Below are 15588 nucleotides of genomic sequence, written 5' to 3'. Positions count from 1 at the left end.
TATTAATTAATTTTTATAATTTTTTAATTTACTGCAATTTTTTAACATATAAAACTAATTTTATTAATTTCGATAAATAGTGATTTTTTCGCATTAAGAGCGTTTATACGGATCGAAAATGGATCATGACTGTCTACACTCCAAAAGCCCATATTTTATAGGTTGTAATTTTATTTTATTTTCTCTTAAAAAAGTTATTTTATTTATTTTTTTCTATTTCAGATCTATTTAATGTTATTTTTAAATTATCAATTTTTATTTAAAAATATTCTAATTAAAAATACTAAAATTACGCGCAGCCAAACGAGGCCTTAATATCGCTGTCCAAACCCACCGCACCAAATCTACTATTTCTTCCCCTTCTCTGATTTTCTCCCTCCCTTCTCTCTCTCCCTTTCTAAACATCTCCCCCAAATCTCAGAGACTCTTCGATCCTCCGATTTCCAATCGTCTTGGTTTATGAGGTACCTTCGCTCCCTTTTTCTTTTCTATCTCTTTGCAAGGATCAATTTGATATGCTTATTTGCCTGTACTTGCGGATATTTTCATCTCATCGCTGCAACTAGTTATGGATCTGGTTCTTTGGAACTCGATTTTCTTAAAATGATCAATTTTTAATGATTTTAACCTCAATTCTTGTTTCTTTCACGTTTTGGCTTTGTTGGTCAGTGATAAATTTTGTTTTTTTAGATAATTTATGTGACCTTTGCATGTTATTCTAGAGTTTTATTCGTTTTTCTTATGATAATCAATTGGTTTATTTTTTTTTATTCATTTTGTAAATTATCAAATTTAGATCATCTTTTTGTGAAGGTACCTACTTTTTTTTTTTCTTTCAAAATTATGGGGAAAAGTTAACAATACTTACTAATTGCCCTTTTTCTATTATTCTTTTTTTCTTCATTCGCAGCTCAAAGGAGAGACCCACTCTTGGGTAAGTCGTTACCTTTTTACTTTCTGGTTTCTTCTTGCATATTCTTCTTATTTAGCATGAACTCCCATTTCATATATTTTATTAAATATGGCAGAGTTTGAGCATTTATTTAAAAAGAATTTTGCTTTTTTTTTTTTCACATGAGGGAAAATTAGGTTTCTTGTGGTATGGCTTAAAAATTTACAGTTAAACAGGCACAATCTAGTTGGTCAATGAATCATCAGGATTATTGATTCTGTTCAGAGATGGATTCTATCACATTTATCAATCGTTATGACATTTAAATATGTAATGCCCATACCTAATTGAAAAGAAAAATGAGTGGGATAATTCAACACTTTTGTTTTGTTTTTATAGCGCAACAGGGATATGGTAGAAATTGAGTAAATATATTTGGATATGTGACTTCTCTATTGTACACTTCCATGAAGTTTGTTACCTCCAACTTGTTGTCTATGTACAGTGGCACGCGGATTAAGACCCGCAAACGGAATATTGCTGCGCCGCTGGACCCTGCAGCATTTGCGGATGCAGTGGTCCAGATTTATCTGGATAATGCTGGTGATTTGGTAATCTTTTCCCCAATGCATCATTCACTTTTATTGCAATGCTCGTTATTCTTGTTGAAGTTAACAAAATTCGTTATGTGCAGGAACTTATTCCCAAGAGCATCGAGTCTTCAGACCTTAACTTTTCAAGATACGGTGACACCTTTTTTGAGGCAAGTTTATCATAGAAGTTTGGAACTGTCAAATTCTTTTATTTAAGGTGTGGATACACATTGAATGAAAATCCATACTTTGCAAGAAAGCTAGAGGTTGAAGCACATATAATGGGCTTGCAATCAGTTTGCTTAGTTCTCTGAGAATAGCAATTCTTTTTTTCTTATTTGTGACCTACTATCAGATGTAAAATGCAGCATATTATCAAAACTCAGAATAACTGAGAATTTGGATCCTTCGTTGGGTGCTTTGTGTCTGTGGAAATTAATCTGTATGAGCCTATGAGGTCTACCAAATTCTGTAGTTTACTTTGGAATTAGAAGTTAACATTGATCCTTCTTTCCTCAAATTGGATAATACATCTGGATAGATGTAAAATAGCATTGGTTAGTAATAATGTAAAGTGTGTGCCCTGTGGATGCTGATGGTGCTGGTTTGGTTGTCTCTGCTTTTATTCAGCCTTTTTTATGGTTTTCTGGAAATGAGATGAGCTATATTGTTTAAATTTTGTTGTATTAGGTGATGGCTTCTCCTGTTTTATATTCATTTTCCGCTTTTTGGAATAGACATGTGCTTCACTATTGATTTTTCCTATATCAATTACTAGAATTGCTGTTTTTGTTCTTTCTTTTCTTTTCTTTCTTTTTCATAAGAGGAAAATATACTAAGTTCAATGAGAATTTTGTTCATTGTATGTGTGCAGGTTGTTTTCACTGGAGGCCGTACACAACCTGGCACAACAAAACCTGATGAGGGGGAGCGCCATCCTTACTCTATAATAGACTGTGAGCCTAAGCGTGAAATCATCTTACCATCTGTGATTTACATACAGAAAATTTTGCGCCGCAGGCCATTCCTCATAAAGAACCTTGAAAATGTTATGCGAAGATTCCTGCAGTCGCTGGAACTTTTTGAGGAAAATGAAAGGAAGAAGTTGGCCATTTTCACAGCGCTTGCTTTCTCCCAGAAGCTATCTGGGCTCCCACCAGAAACGGTGTTCCAGCCTTTGCTTAAGGATAATCTTGTGGCCAAAGGGCTAGTTCTTTCATTTATGACAGACTTCTTTAAGGAGTACCTGGTTGATAATAGCCTTGATGATTTGATTTCAATACTCAAGCGGGGTAAAGTGGAGGACAATCTTTTGGACTTCTTTCCATCTGCAAAGCGCTCAGCTGAATGTTTCTCTGAACATTTTACGTGTGTTTTTCTCTCTTCCTTTTGAATCTAATTTACTACTGGATATTATTCTTGCATATTTTCTTTATGTATTTTGTTTTGTTTTCTATTAGCATTTTGCTGTAACTGAAAATGTGAGTTGACAATTTTTTTTTAGTTCTTCTCTGTACAACTTCTGTATGAAATATGTACATGTTTTAATGCTTTTGCTTTGCTCGAGTTAATGATGAACTGGCCGATTCATAAAATATGTAGACCATTATGTTTCAGGATACTGCATTTTATTGTTGATACATAATCTGGAACTCATTAATGTCTATTCATTCTTGATTTTCAGCAAGGAAGGGCTTATACCTTTGGTTGAATATAATGAAAAGAAAACATTTGAGGTGAAATTGAAGGAAATGAAATCTGCTTTAACGACTCAGATAGCCGAGGAAGCTGATATAACTGAAGTTATAGAGACTGTCAAGCAAAAGGTTAAAGATGCTAAACTCCCAGACATCGAGGTTGTGCGAGTCTTATGGGATGTCTTGATGGATGCTGTTCAGTGGTCTGGGAAGAACCAGCAGCAGAATGCAAATTCAGCTTTGCGCCAGGTATGGTTAGGTTCTCTCCCATTTTTTTAAACATTAATGCTGTTACAATGCATCACGATGAAGTGTAAAAGGATTACTGAATTCCTTGGGTAATGTTCCATTTGCTTCAGTGAACATGTGGCAAATACACCCTTTTTTTATTTTTTGAAAGCAAAATACACCATATTTATATGTTGTTTAGCTGCAGGCGACTTTTTTTCTTTTGTTGGTGGGGGGGTGTTTGAATGGGAATTTACCTTATCTGAGGGGAGCGTTCTATGGTGCAGGTGAAAACATGGGCAGAACTGCTAAATACCTTCTGCACCAATGGAAAACTTGAGCTGGAACTCATCTATAAGGTTCAGATGCAGTGTTATGAAGATGCTAAGCTGATGAAGTTGTTTCCAGAGATAGTGAGGTCTCTCTATGATCAGGATGTGCTCGCAGAAGACACAATTCTTCACTGGTTCCGTAAAGGAACAAACCCAAAGGGCAGGTATGCAAGTTTATGTGTATCATGGGGTCTATAGCCCTCTCTCCTGCATGTGCTATGGGTCAGTTATTTGATAACTTTGTTTTGGTTATAGGCAAACCTTTGTGAAGGCCCTGGAGCCCTTTGTTAATTGGCTGGAAGAGGCAGAGGAAGAAGAATAAGTGCAGCTGGTCATGTGAATTCATCCCAGTTCCTTGTTCCGTTTGCTATCCCTTCCCAAGATATTATCTATATACTCATAAAAGATCCAGCTCTCATTATATTTGGTGTGTTATCTTATGATGATGATGATATGATAAAGCCGTGTATGGTTTAATTACATGTGATATTACTCTATGCTTTGATTGTCTTGTGAATGTCAATGGTGTTTCCTTGTTTATTTTGTTTCTTTTCGAGTAAATTATTAGAGAAACTAGTGTTTTGGTTATTATTGCTGGGTTGCCTTGACGGTTGACTTGTCAGAGTTTTTGAGTTAGGTCAGTTTGTTGAAAACATTGGTAACCTTGTTTTATACGCGATAAGATCATTACCTCGTAGCCTTGGAGGTGACACTAGTTTCTAAGAAGCCAATTTTAACAGTTACTGATGATCAACAAAGGTTTCTTTATCCTTCTGTCTCTCTCTCCATGAAAGGAAAGCTAGCAACCATTGCCGCAACTTCAAAAGTGCCTTGCTGCCTTACATCAAGCTTAAAACATTTTCGTGAATATTGTAATAAGGTGCTGTAGCAGAAAAACCATAGGCACAATTCCTGCTTTTCACCGTCGACGTGAATTCAATTGGTTTGGTAGGCTTTGAATACAAACATTGTCTCAGATATTTAGTATTTTTAATAATAATATGAAGACATTAAAAAAAAAGTAAATTTGATATTTTTATATTAAAAAATATTTTAAAATAAAAAAACTAAAAATTAAAAATTACAAACAATGATTTTTTTATTATATATTCTATTGAATTATTATTTTTCTTTACCATTTTTATTAAGTTATCATTAAAAATTTTATTTTATTAATTAAATTTATATTTTTAAATATATATTTATTTTATTACTATAAAAATTATTATTTAACTTTTATAATATAAAAAAGTTATTAATTAATTTCTCTCTAGTCCTCTCATTACTTTTAATTATTATATGTTTTATTATTTAATTTTTATAAAAAATTCATTAGTTAATTTTTTTATTTTTATAAAAATGTCTAATAATTAATTTTTTTTATTAAAAATATTTTAAAATTTTTTTAAAAAAATTTACTATTTAATTTTATAATATGAAAAAATTCAATAGTAAATTTTTTTTTATTTTAAAGCATACATTAAAGCATACTCAAAATATTTAAAATATATTAATTAGTATTTTCATTCATTTTAACTATTAAATATTTTACTATTTAATATTTATAATAAAAAAAATTATTAATTAAAATTTTAATTTTATAAAAATGTTTATTAATTAATTTTTTCATATTAATCATATTTGAAATTTTTTTATTATACTTGATAGTTTAAAATTGATGAATAAAATAATTATTAAATTTTTTAAAATTTTAAAAATATTTTAATATATTTTTTAAAATTAATCGATTAATTAATAAATTTATTTATATTACATAAGCTAAATAGTAATTTTTATTTTTATTCTACTCATTAAAAAAAATTAATCAGTAAATTTTTTAAAATTTTAAAAATATTTTAATATATTTTTTAAAATTATTAATAAAATTTTTTATATAAAAAAAGTAAATAATAATTTTTTATTACAATATTATATACTATATAAATATAATTTATTATTTATTATATATTATAACTATTTATAAAATTATTTATATTTATATTTTATTATTGAATATTATATTTTAAAAATATTTTATTTTTATTTTTATATAAAAATTTATATTTTTTATACAAACTATTTTTAAAAAATAAGTAATAAAAATCAAAAGAGTATTTTTAATTTTAAAAAAATAAAAACAGAAATACTGTAGTAATACTCAACCCACATTTACCTTGTTTGAACAAAAAAAAAAGGGTTGATTGATCACTACATTGGGCTGTCACTTCAGGACTTCTAGACTTGATGCCTAATTGGCGTACATCAGCTAGGCTTTTCAATTCCCAAAAATTTATAGCTCGGCCCATTTCATTGGAGGCCCACGTCATCCTCTCCTTCCGGGTTCCGCCCCTCAATCGAGAGATTATTCAGACGACGAGCGGGCGATTCGGTGGATAGATAAGTTGTAGAAAGATCAATCAAGAAGGAAACGCAGCTTAAATTAATCATCCTCACACTAATGGCCTTATCTTTAGGACTCAACTGCTTACGATCCTCTCCAATTGTTTGCTATGCTACTTCCAATCACTTCCACTCCAGTGACGCCGCCTTTATCAGACGCGCTGCCGAATTAGCCGACAAGTCCGCCGGCTTCACTTCCCCCCACCCGAATTTCGGCTGTGTCATAGCCACTCCAGCCGGTAATGTCGCAGGGGAGGGCTATTTATACGCGCAGGGTACTAAGCCCGCTGAGGTTCAAGCGGTCGAGGCTGCTTCCGAGTTGAGCAAAGGAGCTACTGCTTATCTGAATATGGAGCCTGGGGATTGCCATGGAGACCACACTGCTGTCTCTGCTCTTGTTGAGGTTTCCTCAATTTTCTCTTCCCTCTTTATGGTAAGTTAGCATGCTTAAGAGATAATTGACATTCTTCAGATTAGGCAGGGATTACAAGAGTTGTGGTTGGAATTAGGCATCCATTGAAGCATCTTCAAGGAAATGCTGTGCGTGCGCTGAGAAGTCAAGGTTTGCAGGTTGATGTTCTTGGAGAAGATCTCCAGAGTAAGATCATCGAGGTAAAACGAATATCTACGTGCCTTTGATGCGTGTGGCTGTGGTTCTTGTTCTTGTGTAATATAAGAAAATGTGTTTCTTGCAATTCTTGCTGCCTTATGAGATGGATGGAGAAGACGGCCTAAAGGAAAGTCCCCCCTGAGCATTTTTGTTTCTATCAGGATTCCCTTAGTAATTTGTCTTTGTGATTACTAGTGTAAATTTTACTGTTTTCACCTCTTTTTCTTTTCTTTTTTTTTTTTTTTTTTAACTGTATGTGCCTGTCAAAGTTGGTGATGAATGTTACGTTGCAAAGCAGGATGCTCGAAAATCATGCCTCCTTGTCAATGCTCCTTTGATTCATAGAGCCAATTCTAGAGTTCCATTCTCCATCCTCAAGTATGCTATGACTCTTGATGGTGAGAATTATGTTTCAAATAATTCTTTCTTAAAATTAATCTTTACTCTTTTTTAAATTTTCGAAACAGTGAAGTGAATTAATAATCCAGTTACTTAAAAAGAGACATCAAGACTTTGGGCAAAAAGAAGGAAGTCTGCTGATATTTTCCTTGGATGCTAACAGGAAAAATCGCTGCCAGTAGTGGACATGCAGCATGGATAAGCAGCAGGAAGTCAAGGAATCGAGTTTTTGAACTGCGAGGCAGAAGTGATGCCATTATTGTTGGAGGAAATACTGTACGCAGGGATAGTAAGCATGATCGCTTTTGATTTTTTAATTGGTTTGATGATGTGAAGATGTCTATGTGTGTTTTGATTTCTGCCACTAATTTTTTATTTCATTCATTCATTTATTTATTTGAATCAGATCCTCGATTGACTGCTAGACATGGTGGTGGGCACATGCCTATGAGAATTGTAATGTCGCAGACACTTGATCTTCCTGAGGAAGCAAATCTTTGGGATATTTGTGATGTTTCTACCATTGTTGTGACACAAAGAGGTGCCAAGAGGAGTTTCCAGAAACTACTTGCATCCAAAGGAGTTGAAGTGATGGAGTTTGATGTCTTAAATCCTAGAGAAGTTATGGAATATTTCCATGATCGTGGATATCTGTCCATCTTGTGGGAGTGTGGAGGGACACTTGCTGCCTCTGCTATTTCAGCTGGTGTTATACACAAGGTTTATCTTTTAGTTTCTTAACTTGCTTCTCTGGGACTATATGAGGCACCTTTATTAGGTGCTTCTTTGAGGATATTCCCTTGTTAACTGGAAAAGTTCTATGCAGATGCTTTCTTCATGCTTATACAGAAATGAAGAAACTTGTCAGATTTACTTGAAAATTTGAATTTTGTAACTCATCCTGGATTCTGTTCTTTGATCTCAGCTAATGCTTTTCCTTTACTATAACCTCTCTGTTGCAGGTTTTTGCATTTGTTGCCCCAAAGATTATTGGTGGAAAGAGTGCACCTACTCCTGTGGGTGAACTAGGGATGGTTGAAATGTCACAAGCATTGGATTTAATTGATGTTTGCTTTGAAAAGGTTGGCAATGATTGTTGTTATCTCCTTGAAAAAATTGTTTTTCTCAAGGATGTGTCTAAGTTGGAATTAACTATTGTACATTTGTACTTGAAGAAGTTGGAAACATTTGAATATTCATTTGCATATTTGTTTCTACCTTTTTCATTGTGGTTCTGTTGGCACCTGAACAGGTTGGACCAGATATGCTAATCAGTGGATTTCTTCAGCCTATCCCTGAACTGACTCCAATTATCCCATCAGAGGATGAGACTTTTGCAATTGATCCTACTGTCAGTCCTTATGAATCAAGCATCATATTCTTCTATAAGACTTGGGATCCTTATGGTGCTTTTTCAAATTTTTCTCCTCATCCTATTCAAATGTTTGATAGCAATGGTGATTATGCCACATGGTCAAGTGTTGAGCATTATTACCAGGTACTTGCCTTTTAAGCGTAAATTTTGTTTTTTTACATGCATTGTAGAATTGTATCACAATACTCTGAATTGTAGGCACACAAGTTTGTGGGGGTGAATGATCCTGCAGCAAAAGATTGCATTGAGAAGATAAAGTCAGCAAAAAGTCCTGAGGAAGCAGCGCGAATGGGGAGGTCAATGCAGAGGCAGTGCCCACATTTGGTGTGTTCCTCTACTTCTTGATAGAAATTGGGATTGGAATCTTTACTTACACAAGAATATGAGATAGGGTTCACTTTATGATGTTAGCATACTATATTTCAGTTTCCATTCATATAAAGCTTTCCTAATTTTGGATCCCTGAAAGGCATGAAAATAGTGCAACTCGCACATTTTGAAACCTACTTCAGCAATGAAGCAAAACATAAGAAAAAATAGAGTTGTAGTCCATTGTAAATGATTGATAGGGTGGGGGAGTATTCACACATGAATTGTGGGAGTGACCATATTGGTCATTGCAACTATCAACTGTTATTGGAACATCAGTTGCACACTTTGAATGCCTTATACTGCTATTTGATTAAGCTGATAGTCGATGTGTGCAGGTGAGATCTGACTGGGATAATATCAAGATTGATGTCATGTACAAGGCATTGAAATGCAAGTTCTCTATTTATCCTCATTTGAACTCTATGCTGCTCTCAACTGCTGGATCTGTTCTTGTTGAAGCTTCCCCACATGATCTTTTCTGGGGTGGAGGCCGCGAAGGTGAGGGATTAAATTATCTAGGCAGGCTGCTAATGCAGTTGAGATCAGAGTTTCTTGGTGAGTCCTCTGCATCAAGTGAAAGCACTTGCTTAGCTCTATAATATACGAATGGAAGAGTCAAGTTAGTGTTGAATATATGCTTATTGGTCCTTATATTACTGTGCTGAGCAAGTGTTTGGTTCAGAATAAATTTTGTATAGTACAGCAGTTTGATCTTAATTTAGCTTAATAGGAGCATAGGACTTTGATTTAACAAAAGAGGGATTTTGTTAGTATCAATGGGATGGTGAAAGGTCTGGCTGCTGGTTAGATCCGGTTCTGGTTCATTGGTTCAAGGAGATTGGGGTAGAACCGCAGGTTTCTCAATCTTGGTTTAGGTCTTGTCTGCTTTTGATTAAATCTAACAGTTGTTTTTTTAAAAAAAAAAAAATCTTTCTTTATTTGAATGTGAAAAAAAATCTGGTTTTGAATTGGAATTGGACCAATTAATTCCAGTCTGGTTCAAAGCCGATTTTGATAAGGATAATTTTGATTTGGTTTCAATTCCAAATTAGATGAATTCAATTTCAGGACTGAACCAGACTCTGGCCAGATTTGGTGAGTACTTCATTATTGACTTCAATAAAATCTCTTGAAGAAAAGCTGAAAAGTGGGTCCAATTGTCATGTGCTTCACTAGTCTTTTCTCGTTTATTTTTGCCTACAGATAAAATTCATTGATAGATAGAGCATCATAAATTTAAAGGCCCACAAAGAGACTCAAGGCCCACATCAAAAATACAAGCCCAGATCTTAGGAAAACCAAGCCGACAGCTGAAAACGTAGAGAAACCGAGTGGATCTGATCCGTCTTCTTAACCCAGCAGATGTTAGCATCTTCTCCTTAGATTGCCATCCAAATAGTCGAAGCCAAAGGGAATTTTATCAATACTCAGATCCAGCAGGGAGTCGTACCAAGGAGATGAGCACCACTCATGGAGAGAAATTGCTTGGAACCGCCCATGGAGATAAAGCACCAAAGCAATGGAGAGATTACCCCTGCTAATAATATCCTTCAATTTCAATCCGTTGACTCACCAGGAAGCATATGGAAACTCAAAAGGTAGACTAAGCATAGCTCAAGGCAATCTCACACTCCTATGGCCACTAAGGAATTGGACGCAATTTATAGGCGCCAGTAATATCCCCAGAAATGCTTGTTCTTATACCCCTATAGGGCAAAGCAACAACACAAGCCTAGAAAAAGAAATTAGAGGCATAGCTAAAGAGGATATTCAAGAGTAGAAAAATAAACCATGCATGAGCGATCACACAAAAACTGTAATTTAAGACAAGCGGATCAACAAAACTAGAGGCTCTCTCACTCATGCACTGATTTGCAGAGGGAAGGAATCAAAACCAAAACTATATACAACCAGCGGTGAGAGGTGAGAACAAATCCACAAACTAAATAGGAAGAAGCTCCCTTGCCCCTCCAAATGTTGGCAAAAAATTACAGCTTAACTCTAAGATGAGAGAAAAAGTCTCTCTAAAAGCTTTAGAGAGGAAAAAAAATTCCTAAGGCGTTTTCTCAAAAATGATAAACATAAAATTAGAAAAGAATGAAAAAAATCAAACCAAATTATAAATAAGAGAAATTACAAATGTGTAGCAAAATTTTCATCATCTGAATTCTGGAGGCTACTAGTTTCTAAACGTAGCAAAATCTCTATCAGTTAAAATAAAAGCTGATAATCACTGAAATGATAAACAATTGTTTTTAAAACATAGACTACAAACGTTGAAAATTAGACTGTGATTACTCTCCATAAAATACATGATAAAAAAAAAGACTATTTTTAAAATTTTTAAATATTTGAATTTCATTAATTAGTGATAGTTGTATGTTATTGATGATATCTGTTGGTGTTGATTTTTGTTAAGCTTAATTTATTTTTTAAATTTAAATAGTTGATAAAATTTATTATAAATCTACTGTAGTTTATTCGATTAAATTTATTTTTCTTAATTTTAAATTTTTGAGTTCAATTTTTATTTTATTATTTTTTATTAAACTTTAAATGCCATTAATATGATTAAAAAAAAAAAAAAAACACTCTACTTTCTTCCACCATGAAAGCTTAGGACGACATTATGAATTTTTTTTTTATTTATGTTATTTGGAGCTGCAAGGGATTTCAGTAAGACGTCGTAATATGTGTGCATACACACATTTTTCAACTTCAATAACAAATGGGACCCATATGATTTGTTGTCATCTCAAATCAAATATGTAGCTTTGAATCTGATTTTATAAATAATTGTTATAGAACACTTGTAAGTTTTAATCCGCCTGACAAAAAAAAAAACCACATGTTAAATGTTGTTTTAGTCATTTTCAGACATTGCTATTATCTACCGTTTGCATTCAAATTATGGATTCAATGTTCCAGCTATTATCATCATTACACTAATCATTTAGTTATTAAATATTCACATTTAAGTTTCTACTTGATGTATTTTTATATACTAAAGTATAAAATAATCGGAAAATATAAAAACAAATAGAATTAAAATCATATTATTGGATTGGAATGGAGTTAAAAATTCGGATCAAAATTGGAAGGTAATTTTCAATTGAATTCCAATTTTGACTCGAAATCAGATGGAGTGCATGTGTAGGCGGATAGTGGATACTTCATTTAGAACAAAAGGTTGAACACAGCTTGTGAAAGTGCATTATATTTCCTGGTTTCACACCTAAGGTAAGTTGCTTTTTGATAGATGAATGAAAAGGAAAAAGCAATAGCATTTATGAAGTTGGTAGGAGAAAAACACATGTTTTGGACCTCTTGCTTTTAAGTGGAGGGATACCTTTTTTTATTTCTTTCTTTTTTTTTTTCTTTAATTGATATTCTGAATCTAAACCATACCATATTATTTCAAGTATTTATTTTAAGTCTTGAAACAGAGTGATTTTACGCTTTCGAACACCAATTAAAAGTGACATGTCCAAACAAGTACGTGGCAGTGATACATGACTAACCAAATCACATGTGAGTTCGAGCTATATATAGCGGACTAATAAGTAAATAATAAATAAGTTAAAATCATATTAAATTTCACATTTTATTCATGGGAGGCGCATAAGTAAAGAAAAAAAGATGAGAGAAAATCTGTTTAATTTATTTTTTTTAATAATCAGTATGGTTGAATTAATAAATATTTTAGTAAAGATAAATAGAAATATTTACAATTTAATTCTTACAGAGTGACTCTTGATTTTTATAATAAAAAAATGTATAAATTATGTATTTTAGTTAGCTTTTGAACTAAGAAATCCCTTGGACCAAAAAAAAAAAAACTAAGAAATCCGCGTAGTAACTGGTTTTTTTGAAGGGGATGTCACGACACTGTCGTCGTTATGTGTTGAGATCAATGTAATATATATATTTATATATAAAAATAGTCATTTACATTAATTTTTTGACAGCGAATACTAAAAATATTAAAATTAATTTTTATTTCAAATATAAAATTAATAAAAAAATACAATAAAATAAATTGAATTTTCACAAATTTTTAGATTTTAATCTGGAAAAAACAGCCCTTGATCCCATCAGTTACAAAGTCTTTGTGAGTGTATTGCTTAGAAATAAAGTAGCAGTGAGAATGCAATGAATATTCTCTTCATTCTTTCATTATCTAAAGAATAATAATTATTATTATGAGGAAAATAAAAAAGAATATCTAACAAAAACCAACTACAAAACAAATCACAGCCGACCACTTTCAATAGTATTAAGAATTCATTGATTTCTTTTGGAATAATTTATTTTTAAATAATTTTATTTTTTTAATTTTCAAATTAAAAATGGTAATTTTAGTTATGTACTGTTTCACTGCCTAATCCTAATTGTTAATTCTTCTTTAAATACTGAAATTGAGAGATTATTTAACATTTTTTTATATGTTTTAAATTTTCTTATAATAATTATGAGATTAACTTTCCACATTTTATTTTATTAATATATTATTTTCATTTACAAAGTGCATATTGTTTGTGTTGATTCATGAAATAAATGAATTATGTTTATAATGATTATATTATTTTTCTTGGATATGTGTTTATGAATATAGAATATATTATTATTTTAATTAATTATTTTCATTTACGTAGTGCATTATTTGTGCTGAGTGTATAATATATAATTAAAAAAATAAAGTTAATTAATTTATATGGGAAGAGTAATACCTTGACAACATTAAATGAGAATTGAGAAATTATTTATATTCTATTTATCATCACAACTACCAAAATCAACATTTTTCATTTTCTTTCAAAATCACTAATAAATTTCAAAATTTTATTAATATTAAAAAAGTTTTCAACTTTAATTATAACACATTTGATTATATAAAAATATTGCTACTTTTTCTTATGCTTCAACAGTTTAAATTTCTAGAGGGATACAAATCAAATATTTATTTTCAAGCACAACCAAAGCTGGAATGGTGGCATTCTTTAAAATATTTTGACTTTAAAAATTAGTAAAAAAAAAAATACTATAGGAAAATATTTTATTTTTTTATTAATTTTTAATTTAGCCTTTTTATTTTTTAAAAAATTTACTAAATATATTAAATTAACTGTTTTAATATATATCGATTATTAGTTACACTCAATAATTTAAATATTTTATGAATAATTAATTATAATTAAAATAATTATATTATTAAAAAAAGTCTAAAATTATTAATCGCTATTAACACAGTCAGCGTCGCCGGATAAGACGTTACTCTATCTTTGAAAACTTTATGCATGGATCCACAAATCACAACTTGAAAGAATTGGGATTATGTCCGTTACCGTTACCGTTACCGTTACCCTATAAGTAGGACCATGTCCCACCTAAGGATGAGATGGACAAGCCCTTCTTGAGGGAACAATGCTCTCTGTCATCATGTGTCATAAACTATCTTTGCATCTTTTAATTTTATGGAAAAATTACTATTTAATTTTTATAAAATGATAAAATTTATTTATTAATTAATTTATTTTAAAAATATATTTTTTAATATTTTAAAATTTCTATTAATAGTTGCTTTATTAATTTTGATTATAGTTTATTTTTTATAATTTTAAAAAATTCATTAATTATTCTCCTAAATTTTTAAAAAACTCTACTAATTAATCTCTATATATTATAAATATTTTAAACTTTTTATAATATTTAATAATAAAAATTAATAAAATGATTAATTAATAAATTTTTTAAAATATTAAAAATATTTTAATATATATTTTAAAATAGAGGAAACAATTATTAAGTTTTGTATTATTATAAGAATTAAATAGTTAAAAATTTTTTTTTCACTTTTTTTAAATTTAATCAATTAATTTTTGTTAGTTAACTATTACTAAAAAAATGATCAATTATAATTTAATATAAAAAGAAAATTCCAATTATTTAGAAAGGCAGTACCAAATGTGTATTTATAAAAATTGTAAAATTTTGACAGTAAGATTTTAGAAAATTATAATGAAATCCAGAAATTTTTTTGTATCTAACTAAAATTGATGGATCATAAATATTTTTATTTTTTAATGTTTATAAAACTTATTTGGAAATCATAAAAGCATTACCTACAAAAATTGCTTAAATTTCCTTTAAACAAATTGTGAGATGCATGAATACAAAATAAAATAAAGACAAACAACTATATCATGATGATCACAATCAAATTTTCCTGGATGAAATAATTCAAGAAATCAGTTAATAAGTTTTTATTTATACGTAATTTTTTTAAATAAAAATTTGTAAATTAAAAAAATAAATTGAATTATTGTCTATTTTAGGGTTAATTTTTTATTTTTATTGAAAATACGTTAAAAAGAACATCCTCCATTCATTATTCTAATACAATTGCTTATAATAGAAAAATTATTCATATTTCTATTTATACATAGAGTCTTTTGATATAATATGATAAACATTAAAAATAAATAATAGAAAATTTCAATCTTAAAATTTTCCTAAAACTATAGAAAACTGATACATTATTAACATGGAATATTTATCCAAATTTTAATATCCTGCATATAATTATAAAATTACTATTTATAATTTTTTGAAAAATAAAAATTTTTATAAATTTTTTTTAAAAAAATTAAGCTCTATAATTAAACCAAGAATGTATTATTTCATTTAACT

At 30.5% G+C, this 15588-nt stretch overlaps 2 protein-coding genes across 5 annotated transcripts; both read left to right on the top strand.

The window, feature by feature from the left end:
* The first annotated feature begins 319 nt into the window (after positions 1 to 319).
* On the top strand, positions 320 to 4282 carry LOC110628649 (basic leucine zipper and W2 domain-containing protein 2). The gene is made up of 8 exons (XM_021775431.2): positions 320 to 464; positions 911 to 934; positions 1398 to 1503; positions 1587 to 1655; positions 2360 to 2853; positions 3170 to 3431; positions 3698 to 3906; positions 3998 to 4282. The coding sequence occupies exons 1-8, from the start codon at positions 460 to 462 to the stop codon at positions 4062 to 4064; spliced, it is 1236 nt and encodes a 411-aa protein (XP_021631123.1). The 5' UTR covers positions 320 to 459; the 3' UTR covers positions 4065 to 4282.
* A 1778-nt stretch (positions 4283 to 6060) lies between these two features.
* Positions 6061 to 9836, top strand: LOC110628648 (riboflavin biosynthesis protein PYRR, chloroplastic). 4 transcript variants are annotated; one of them, XM_043949155.1, is made up of 10 exons: positions 6063 to 6545; positions 6620 to 6754; positions 7051 to 7150; positions 7315 to 7440; positions 7558 to 7871; positions 8114 to 8233; positions 8404 to 8649; positions 8725 to 8850; positions 9234 to 9471; positions 9568 to 9836. In XM_043949155.1, the coding sequence occupies exons 1-10, from the start codon at positions 6201 to 6203 to the stop codon at positions 9594 to 9596; spliced, it is 1779 nt and encodes a 592-aa protein (XP_043805090.1). In that variant the 5' UTR covers positions 6063 to 6200; the 3' UTR covers positions 9597 to 9836. The 4 variants fall into 4 exon arrangements, with proteins under 4 accessions (XP_043805091.1, XP_043805090.1, XP_021631121.1 ...); XM_043949157.1 differs by having other exon boundaries at positions 6375 to 6575; positions 6652 to 6754; XM_043949156.1 differs by lacking the exon at positions 9568 to 9836 and having other exon boundaries at positions 6061 to 6545; positions 9221 to 9377.
* Positions 9837 to 15588: the final 5752 nt, after the last annotated feature.

Source organism: Manihot esculenta, chromosome 12, assembly GCF_001659605.2.
Source record: "Manihot esculenta cultivar AM560-2 chromosome 12, M.esculenta_v8, whole genome shotgun sequence".
Classification (NCBI taxonomy): domain Eukaryota; kingdom Viridiplantae; phylum Streptophyta; class Magnoliopsida; order Malpighiales; family Euphorbiaceae; genus Manihot; species Manihot esculenta.
Note: the sequence above shows the minus strand (reverse complement) of the source record. Positions and strands in the feature narration are given on the sequence as shown.